The following is a 10838-nucleotide window of genomic DNA, read 5'->3' as shown; positions in this document are numbered from 1 at the left end:
TTGCAATGGAGAATGATGAAAAGGAAGAACAACAAGACTGAAGAATTTGGGCTATCATTTAAGGCTCTAGCCGAGAGTTATGCTCTTAATACAATTAGGATTAGAGGTAATTGTCAAGGAAAAGATGTTATAATCCCAATTGACAATGAAAGTACGAATGGTTTTACGATTAATACGTGATTAGAGGATTGAAAGTTATTGCTTGAAAGGCAGTCATAATAATAGCAAATAGAAATGTCATGTTGTGTGTGGTGTATAAAGTCCTCCTAGATATACTTGGTTCATGCAAGGCCACGAATTCAAGGCAGACATGAGGATCCTGAAACGGGCAAATGTGATGTCGTCTTGAGATTGATTGATTAAGAATATATTCCCCGATGCTTCTTTTAATTTCATTGAGATGAAGCTAGTCAAATTAATATTTAAAATGACATATTAAACCAGATAATACAAATAAAATCTGAAATGTATCGGAACTTAATTACCACATAAATATTCCGTGCATTTGGAGTGAAAAATGCAAGCCCGACAGAGCACAATCGACAGAACACGAAGGTCCTTTTCCTTTTCCAAGGAAAGAAAAAACCTACGGCAACTCAAAGATGACCCTAATTCAATGTTTTGAGGATAGGGTTCATCCCTCACACTAGAAAATTAAAAAAAAAAAAAAAAAAAGCCCGCCTAGTCCTCCCGCTGCTTGAAATCCAAATTTGTCCTACACGGCCGCGCCGCATGACACTGCCCACGCCCGCCTCCTCTTCTTTTCGGTATCTCAGCAGCTTGTGTTCCAGGTTTTTAGCCAACATGTTCTCTTCTGACAAGAATGTGTAACACTCTTTAGTAGCCAGCAGTCAGCTGATGCGAGTGTTCTTTTCCAAGAAAGAAAACCCAACGAGCCTTGCTGGGCTAATACATTAATGGTCTTGCATGTCCACGGCAGCAATGACTGTAGCAAAAAGATTGTCCTCAAAACATTAGTGAGATCTCCAGGTAGAAATCTCAAGTCTTAACCATTGGAGTTTGGACTCCCTTGGAAGTAAATTCCATGGTTGATTAGACAGCAAAATAAGAACATGCTTATGAAGATGTGAACGAGTGGAAGAAATTCTAGGATGGAAAAGAAAACAATAAGGATAAAATTTAGGTTCCCAAGCAAAATCCCATCAAGTCAAAAAAGGGTCACCATCACTTGAAGTGATCTATTAACGACTCCTAAAGCATCGTTAATTGTCCACTTTATCAAGGCGACAGCTCCCACTAGAACTAAAAGGACTTGCACCCATCAGAATGAACAAGTTGCACTTCTGGCACTTAATGCTTCGCTGTGCCATCAAACTGTTTCTGGCCCTTCAAAAGCCACTTTAAACCCCTGGCTTTAGTCACTAATGAAATGGATGTACAGTGCATGCACTAGTTCACACTCAACTTGCAACTTCAAATGCAGCTAACCTCCCAGTTTCTGAGAGAGGTTCTCGCCACAAATCCCACCTGATTTGCTAGTTATGCAATCTGAAAGTAACTAAACCATATTAGTTGATGGATAAAGATTAAAGCACTGAAATGTAAAGCTATTAAAAAGCATCGCTGGTGTTAGACAGTTTTTCCTTCATGCTATGGTTTATACTTGCATTTGTAGTTTGAGACAGGTGTATTGACATGGGATGGACTGCACGAGGAAAAAAATAACATGCAATTTACCCAATGAACCAAAATCATGAGAACTCTCAAGTAAAGATCCATATGGAAGAAAAGATGGAAGATCTACTCCAGAAAAGAATGAATAAAACCGACAGGGCCTCTAGTAACACGGCTACACGGAGAATCTTGCGTTAGTTGTCTATTTCACTCAAGAAGAATGATTGGAAATGGTATGGGGATCAAATCAAGAACCAGCTGTGTATACGGACAGTCCTATGCTGAGAGATTATTCAAAGTTAAACCACCTAGGAAATCTATAACGCAAGAGGACAACCACATCAACACAATCAATGAGAAGAGAAAAAAAAAGGCTCCATTAAGATGCTAGTCTGAGCCTTTGATATCACTCCAGAAAAGGTTAGAAACAGGATACGTTTCATGAAGAAAGAGCTGAAACATGACTTTGACAATTCTTTTTTGCGTAGACCCATTGAACTTTGTCATTTCCTTGAACTTTGTCATTTCCATGCTTCTTAGGGTCTTGCTCAAACAATTTCTCACAAACTAAGAGATGCCCAAATATCTCATTCGTTTATGACAAAGATAGGTAAGAGAGACTCCTTAATGCAAAAGTCAAAACGTATGCCTTAAAGCATTTTTTAACTAGCAACTCATAGAATAAAAAACAAAGATTCAGACTAAAAGAATGAGATTCAATCATTACAAATTACAAAAAGTTGTTGACAAGATTACCAACATGTTCTTTCATCTCACTCACAAAAACCCTGCATCCCTAACCTACCAAGGTTTCCGAAGAGAAAACATGACACAATTGGAGAGCGTGAGAGCTTTAGAATAATGAACTCTGTAAGATCGTAATTGGACCAATAAGGCAACAAACATAATGAATTAATTGGATGATTTAGCTCTTTTTAGCATAACAACAGCTGACCGGAGGCAATGAACTCCAAGTCATTGTAGGTCCACCGTAGAAGAGAAAAACTGCACAAGGCGGGAGGCATTTAAATGTGAGAAAATATAAACACATCTCAATTAAACAGCATTGAATTGCTGACATGGCTCCCCCAAAGACTTATCTAACACTACCACATAACTTTTGACACATTTTTCTTTCTTCTAACGTGTCCTTGTAAGGTACACAAATTGGAGACACGATGCAAGTTGAGTTGTGTATGATGCACTCATATGAATCCATATGATGATGTGCTCATAAGTTGCACGAGATTAAGGAAAGAGTAATGGGGTTGGGGGGGGGGGGGGGGGGGTTCGATCAGCAAACCCTTCAAATTTACTAGTTCCAAATATTGCGTATTATCCATACCATTAGACCATAATAAGTGTGATACAAGCTGAATAATACAGAAAAAATATGCACTAATGAGCACTGAAAGTACACAAATTGAATACAAGATTGCAAGGGATGTGCTCAAAGAGTTGCATGGGGTTAAGGTAAAACCCATGGTGTTGGATCCAACATATCAGCAGAAAAGCAGAACAATGTGGTAAGATAGTCAACTAGGTTCTAATTAGAACAGAATGCCAAACAGATGCACGAAAATCCTATCAAGGGCTTTCCTTATAAAGTAAAAAGGACATATCAAAGCAACACCAAATAATTGGGATGATATTTAACTGAACATCTACTGCAATGAGTGGGTGGCACAATCAAAGATCTAATTGCTCGAACAATAGTGTTCAACAGAGAGTTGAAGGTACAAGAAAAAAATAAAATTACTAGAGTTCACAGCAAAACACAGACAATTAAAAATAGGACAAATAAATCTTGGAGTTTTCATTTGTAAACTAACAAAAATTGTCTCTCACATCATTAGCAATGTCTACAAGTTAGATATAGACTTCAAATTATTTACCTTCCGAAGAAAAAGGAAGGCACAGAATGTAGTCCATGAAGTGAAGGTCTGTGATCTCATCTTAAACTCATTTGTTAGCATGGTTTTCAAAATGCCAGATGCCATTCGGTAAACCACTGTTGCAAGAAGGAGCCAAACAATGATGCTGTACAATATAAAGCACAGGCTGGGAAAGGGCCTTCTTCAAGCATAAAATAATCCCCCCAGCAATGATATCGAGTAGACGAACTGCTACCATTCATATTCACACGGAATCAGCAAAAGAACCAAAAGATCCCTTCCCACACTGTTTAACTGATATTGTAAGGAGTTCATCACTTGTTTGATTCAGTTTGCAACACAGGCGACGTGGTGACTGTCCATGATATATATTTAAAATGTCAACATTTAACTTGTAAGGAAAAGTTTGAAAATCAGAGTAGACGATGCTGAGAATAAAAAAAAAATACAAAGGGAACTCACCAAATGCCAGTTCTTTAGAGGATACCCCAAAGCCCGAATACGCCCCACATAAGGAAGAGGAGCCGAACGAGGAAAGCAGAGAACTTTTCTTTTCAAATCATCTTTCAATCTCCCCGCCCGCACATATGTACCCAGAGTAGTGTTGCCTTGTCTTTCCACATCTTCTAAGAAGAAGAGGACTGGACTCTTACAAACAGATTTGGAGGGATCCCTAGTATCCAAATCAAACTCATTCAGATTATGAATCTTGTTCCAAGCAGAGAAAGTCATTTCTGAGCGCTCAAGGACCCGGGGTAGCACGATGCTTGGGAACACTTGAATAGCATAACCAAGCGAGACAGAAAAGGTTAGGCGGCGTGCATGGTCATAACAGATTGATCGCTGCAAGAAGCTCATAGGATCAACCTTCATGGCCTTAGTGAACAATTTCAAACTGTCCAAAGAGCTCATCCCAGGGTAAATAGGCTCCACGGCCTCTACATGATGAATTGACACAAAGGGTGAAATCGGGTGCGCAGATAAAAGACCATGAGCGCTACCCCTGATATCCCACTGCCATAACAAACCAACCACAACTTAAATCCTAGAATTCAAGGGGTCTAATTCTCCAGACTTTAACATAAAACCACTAACTTCTTAGCAGCACAAGCCATAACACATAATTACTAATAAAATACAAGTTTTCTAAAAGGTGACAATTAGAAAATGATTAAGAGCAGGAGGGCAGCAGTAGTAGATAAACAAACCTGGTGAAACCCATGTTCTCTTGATAAAGGAACGCCAAGCTCGGAAATACAAGCGAGGAGTCTATCATCACTTCCATATAACCTATGATATCTCTCAAGACAATCATCAAGAACACTATAAAGCGCCTTGGCAAGAGGATAACTTATAGCAATCCCGCCACCTCCATAAGCCATATTATGACTAAAATAAGTATTAGCAGAGTGACTCTCTGAGGGACCGCCGATATAAACCATCTCATTACAATCATACTTACTCAATACATCAACCAAATTATCTACACTAAAAATAGTATCATCATCTCCCAAAACAAACCATCGAACATCAGACAAACCTAGTCGAAAAGTTTCCAACACAATGCGCGCAATCCGAAGCCCAGAAGGATGTCCGGTCGGATTCGTGTACCGAAACCGAGAAGTATCCTCCGAAATCATAATCCTTGGCAATGACTCATCCCATTCTTTATCATCCACTTGCTCTTCCACCCAAACATGACCCCGCATTGAAGAATCCTTTCTCCACCATAGCCTTATAAGCTCTTTCCTTCTCTTCCACAGCTGAGAAGACCCTGCAATGCCGAAAACTATATGATTTAACGCTAGCCCTGCTCCATCTCTTCGTCTCTCCTCCTCCGATAGGCTCCTGTTTCTTCCTAATGGAAGAGACGGAGCAATTCCTTCTAGAGACAAAACCTTATCTTCTTCCTCAACCCCATTTGGATTCTGACTTTGTGGTTTCCACGGGAGCGTATGCAGACTTCCTTCCCAGTTCTTAAGCCTATGCCAACACCACCGAGCAGTAGTGCCGGAGAAAACAAGAGACAGCCAGGCTGTAGTAGTAATCACAAGTGCAGCCACCACAACAACAGCGGTACAAGTCCGACTCTGACGCCATCTACGACTGCGAGTGCGGGGCGGCGAGCGGCAGAGAGGGGAGGCGGAGGCGGAGGCGGAAGAAAAATCCATACTGATTTTGTGCTGCTTGGCTGAAAACAAATCATCTCCGTCTCATAAGAGAACGGAAAAGGAGAATCTGCGGGTAGAGAGATGTTTATTATAATTTGGTTTGTTCGGAGAGATCAAGGAGAGGTTTTTGGGTATTTAAAAAAGTGTCTGTGGTAGTACGATGATGCTTTGATTTTTGACTTTAAATTTAAATTTTCATTTAAGAAGCTTGAGATAGAATATATTAATTATTAAGGGATTTTAAATTTAAATTATTAGCTGGGGTGGTCAGATTTAACAAATTAATTTTTAAATTAATTTAAAATAAAACTTGATTTAGATCAATTTCTGAATTAAAAAAGTTAGCAACTCAATCAATTAAATAATTTAATAGCTATAGTCTATTCTATTGGAATTTAAAAAAAAATCATGAAGTTTACCTGATTAGATCACATCTGAATTTAACAAATTAAGTCGGATTTCATCTTGTTTTTATTTCGAACTAGTTTAAAATAAAAATCAATAAAACAAAGTTTTTATAAAAAACTAAAAAAAAAAACCCTAAGCATATGCTTAACAAAATAGGCCAAGAGTGGTGGGCTTGTCTTTCATAACTAACAACATCTAACTTTTTTATTTTTTTTTATTTTTATGGGGGAAATATTATCGCAATAAATAATACTTTTTCCACATGTTTTATAAAATAAACTTGTTAAATAAATTATTATTTATTTCATAACAAAACATCTAAGTAATAAAATTCAAATTAAATTTTATTAATTTATAAACAAACACAAATTTATAAATTCTCAAACAAACTCTAACATGTACAAATCATACATTTATAATACAAATTTCTATGAAAAAAAACTATAAAAACAAGTAAACATCGAAACAAGATACATATATTACAAAAATATGCAATAAAAAATAATATTTTAAAATTAAGTTCAAATAAAAAAAAGGATAATTTAGCTTACTTTAAGTCAAGAATCCTCAATAAAATTTGAATCAGAGTAGAGATACTGACAAATTAGATGTTGAGTGGCTGAATTGTAGTGAGAGGTTGATTTGTGATAAAATTAAATGGGGTTGTGATGTTTGTTGCACATAAAAAAATAAAGAAAAAAGAAGAAATGAGGGATCGAGAGAGGAAGGTCGCTCATCAGATTATAAATTAAATATTTCAAATAGATTTATCAATGAATTTAATCAACATATTTAAATTTATCAGTAAGTCTGTCTAAAAATAGCACATCATCATATTTCTTGGATTTATTTTTTTCATTCCTTCTTTTTTTACTATAATTCTCTCAATATATTTTGTGAAAATATTTTTGTTACACAACGGGAAACTATTTTATTGATAAAATTCAATACAATCCATAAATTAAAAAAAAATTGTTTGTATTTACTAATTTTGCTGTTACTTAACTATCTCATGCAGGGAAGCTAAAATGAAATGCCACTGAAAATAAAATTTGTAGTCTAGTTCGTTGGTCATCTTCCCCCTTTAGATCCAAAAAAAAAGGGTTATCCTATTAAAGATGAAACTTATCACTGAGATCAAGAGAACAGTGTCAAACCTCTAGCTTATATATATATATATATATGATTGGAGTTGTGTCTGGGAATGTAGTTTTCACAGTGTTTCTAAATATTTTAATTTTTTTATTTAAAATGAAATATTTATTTATGTTTTTAGATCATTTTAATATGTTGATATTAAAAATAATTTTTTAAAAATAAAAAAAAATTATTTTAATACATTTCTAAACGAAAAACATTTTAAACTATTATCCCTATCACAATCTCAAATATACTTGCTCTTAATTTTCCGAATGCCAAAGAATGTGCCACAGCCCACAAGCCCTTTCCTAAAACCCAATTATTCTAGCTTTCATTTTTGTTAGTCTTTGACAAGAGAGACCTCCAATTTTTGTTGACAATTTTTCTTTTCAAACTATTTTCCTAGAATATAATTTTGAAACACTAATTACTAGTATAAATAATCATTAACACCATTTTAAAAGATTTTGATTTTCTTTTTCTTGTTTTTTATAACAAAAATATTTATTTTCTAATTTCCTCTCTTACATATGAACCAAAAAAAAATAAAAAAATTACTAAACTATGTCTCAAATGCCCAATGGCCTCTGGTGAGCCTAAAAGAATGGAGATAACCCTTGTAGGATGTTTTATCGGAGGATAAAAAAAAAAAAGCCCTTGAGCTTCGCTACTAGTACATCTCAAATAAATATAACTGTTTATATTATACATTGTTAATGACGTGTATAATATTTTTTAAATAAGAAGATATTAAAATAATATTTTTTAGATTTATTTTTAATTTTTAACATTAACATATTAAAATAATAAAAACAAATAAATAAATAAAACACTAATTTAATATTTTTTTCAAGCAATAACCATTTTAAAAATTAAATTCAACCATATTAACAAACACATCATTAATGACTTTAATTTTGTTTAAGGCTTTAATCTCAATCAAATCAAAATCTAGATAGAATAAAACCAGTTTACTTGTAAGAAATTAACAAAAAAGCAAATATTGATTTAACAATGTCTAAACTGTTTAGGAATGTGGTTGCTTTTCAAAATATTTCTCACTAAAAAATCATTAAAATAATATTTTTTTTATTTTTTAAAAATTATTTTTAACATTAGCACATCAAAATGATATGAAAATATTAAAAAAATATTAATCTGATGATCTTAAGCAAATTGTTTTTAGCATCAAGGAACTGTCATTGTTGAAAAAGCTTAAATTATATATTTTGAACAAACGTTGTACTGTACCGACCGAAGACCAGAAATGCCTACGTTGGCAAGAAGTTCACGAGAACTAGAAGTCAAGTACGAGAATCTCCCACTCAAGCTCCCTGCCGTGAACACTTAAAATTCGAACAGTGTTTGTCTTTTCTTTTATTTTCTGTTTTGTTTGAATTGAAAATTTCGGAGAAATCTCTGTCTGTGTATAATTACTTCCAGTCCAATCCAACATCTAAGAAACAAAAACCGTTTAATCTAAGTTTTTAATATTGAAACATAATAGTTATAAACTTATTTAGGATATTAATTTGACATAAAATCTATGTCATATTCAAACGATTAAACCGGATTAATCAGAATAAATAAAAAAATAATGTTTTTATTAATGAGGTCATATAATCATTCATTAATTAATAAGATTAAACTGAGTTAACTCTATGTTAATTTTTTTTAACATCTAGATTGGCTCAAGAATCATTAAATTCTGAATCCACTTGTATAACGGAGCTAAATTTAAAGACTATTTAGTATTTTAATAGCTTTTGTTTTTTGTCCGATCACATAAAAAACTATTTAATTAATTGAATAGTTTTTATTTTTTTATTGGCTTGATATATAATTGTATTTTAAACCTTGGTTTTGTAGAAGCTAAAATAATTAATTTTTATCTATGAAGATATGTTTTTTTTTTTTGCAAGCAAAGATTATTTTCAAAATATTTTTAGCTAAATATATATTTTTTAAATAAAATTATAATTAAAAATGTTTTTTTATATCTACTTTTCTTAAATGGAGAGCAAAATTTATTATTATAATAATAATCTATGAATCTCATTTCATGTAAGTGAATTCCAAAAAATATCGCACAATATCTAATGATTTAGAACAACTTTTTTTTTGCAACGTACGTGTTGGAGACACGTTGTGATTATCCAATGTGAAGGCACAAGGCATGGCATAATAATATATTATCTCCTTAATGACAAGGATATATTCTTAATTAATTAAAGCAATTATAGGGAGCATATAAAAAGAAGATGGTGGTGGAAAAGATTGACTAATTAGTAAGAGACACAAGAAAAGTTTATTCTTTTGGACTCGTGTTCACATGCCACAAACCATAAAGGTAAATGTAAAGCCATAGATTTAATTTTATTCAATGGACCAATCTTTATCATGCAAATGCACATGAAACACATTATATATTCGTTAATGGACACGTTGATAAGAGAATATTTGATCATGTTGAAATTCTCTTATATGTAAAAAGAATATTTAGATATTGCTAATATTGTTTTTAGTGGAAAAAAAATCGTGTAAGGATTGTCTTGATATAATCTAGTTGACTTTTCGATCTAAAAGCAACCTAAAAGACAAGTCAAAACATAGTTTAACTAAAAAAAAAAATCAAGATGATGTTTTTTTTAATATAAAGATAGCAACATATTAGATTGACTTGGATCAACTCAGGTTAATATGTCAAATAGGTGACCTGGGTTATGAGACTATGATAATCCTATAGAAAGTAAATCAAAACAAATTATAAAACCTATTTTTCAATCAACCAAATGTTGAAGAATAAAATTAAAAAAATCAATTAAAAAAGATCTAAAAAATACGACCTGAGTTAACCTGTCAAACTTGCGACTCGGGTCATAAGATCAAGATAACCCTATAGAAAGAAAACTAAAACAAATTACTAAGTTCAATTCTCAATCAGTCCAATGTTGAAAGATGAAACTAAAAAAAATTAATAAAAAAAAACAACTTAAATCAATATGTCAAACTCAAAACCAGGTCATGAGATTGAGATAATCTCATAGAAAAAATACAAAAAAAATATAATTTAACTCGAATTAACTTGTCAACTCTGCGACTTTAGTTATGAGACTGAGATAACCCCATAAAAAAAATCAAAATAAATTATAAAGCTTTATTCTCAATTGATCTTGTTGCACCCAATATTGAACGATGAAATTTGTAAAAATTTTAATTAAAAAAAACGCAAAAAATGAGTCAAGTCAATATGGATTAACACGTTAAGTAAAATTCACGGGTCATGAGGTTAGGATAACTTTTAAAAAATTAAACTGAAATAAATCATTAAGTCTAATTCTCAATCAAACACAATATTAAATGATGAAATTGAAAAAAAAAAACAATTAGAAAAAAAAGAAAATAAAACTGACTCAACTAGATTAACCTATCAAACTTGCAACTTGTTTCATGAGATGAAGACAATCCAATAAAAAGCAAATCCAATGTCGAAGGACATGAGAACGAGATAACCTTTTAGAAAAGAAAAAAACACCTTAATTTAACTAGGGTTAAAATACCAAAACCCACAACCCTGATCATAAGACTA

The 10838-nt window shown here is 32.9% G+C and overlaps 1 protein-coding gene across 4 annotated transcripts; it reads right to left on the bottom strand.

Annotated features, from left to right (window-relative positions):
- Positions 1-454: 454 nt before the first annotated feature.
- Positions 455-5865, bottom strand: LOC133688457 (uncharacterized). Of its 4 annotated transcripts, none has more exons than XR_009841148.1 (4): positions 4739-5865; positions 3993-4544; positions 3531-3885; positions 455-1509 (listed from the first exon to the last, which is right to left on the bottom strand). XR_009841148.1 is itself a non-coding variant. In XM_062107957.1 (3 exons), the coding sequence occupies exons 1-3, from the start codon at positions 5699-5701 to the stop codon at positions 3775-3777; spliced, it is 1626 nt and encodes a 541-aa protein (XP_061963941.1). In that variant the 5' UTR covers positions 5702-5865; the 3' UTR covers positions 3317-3774. The 4 variants fall into 4 exon arrangements, 1 of the variants encoding a protein (XP_061963941.1); XR_009841155.1 differs by having other exon boundaries at positions 455-946; XR_009841149.1 differs by lacking the exon at positions 455-1509 and adding an exon at positions 2331-2640.
- Positions 5866-10838: the final 4973 nt, after the last annotated feature.

Source organism: Populus nigra, chromosome 1, assembly GCF_951802175.1.
Source record: "Populus nigra chromosome 1, ddPopNigr1.1, whole genome shotgun sequence".
Classification (NCBI taxonomy): domain Eukaryota; kingdom Viridiplantae; phylum Streptophyta; class Magnoliopsida; order Malpighiales; family Salicaceae; genus Populus; species Populus nigra.
Note: the sequence above shows the minus strand (reverse complement) of the source record. Positions and strands in the feature narration are given on the sequence as shown.

Bases quoted from the DNA above. Each gene is read 5' to 3' on its own strand.
- LOC133688457 (XM_062107957.1), bottom strand. From the start codon at position 5,701: ATGGATTTTTCTTCCGCCTCCGCCTCCGCCTCCCCTCTCTGCCGCTCG. The intron at 4,545-4,738 runs GTTTGTTTATCT...TTGTTATGGCAG, and splicing joins GAGAACATGGGTTTCACCAG to TGGGATATCAGGGGTAGCGC. The intron at 3,886-3,992 runs GTGAGTTCCCTT...TATCATGGACAG, and splicing joins CTCTAAAGAACTGGCATTTG to TCACCACGTCGCCTGTGTTG.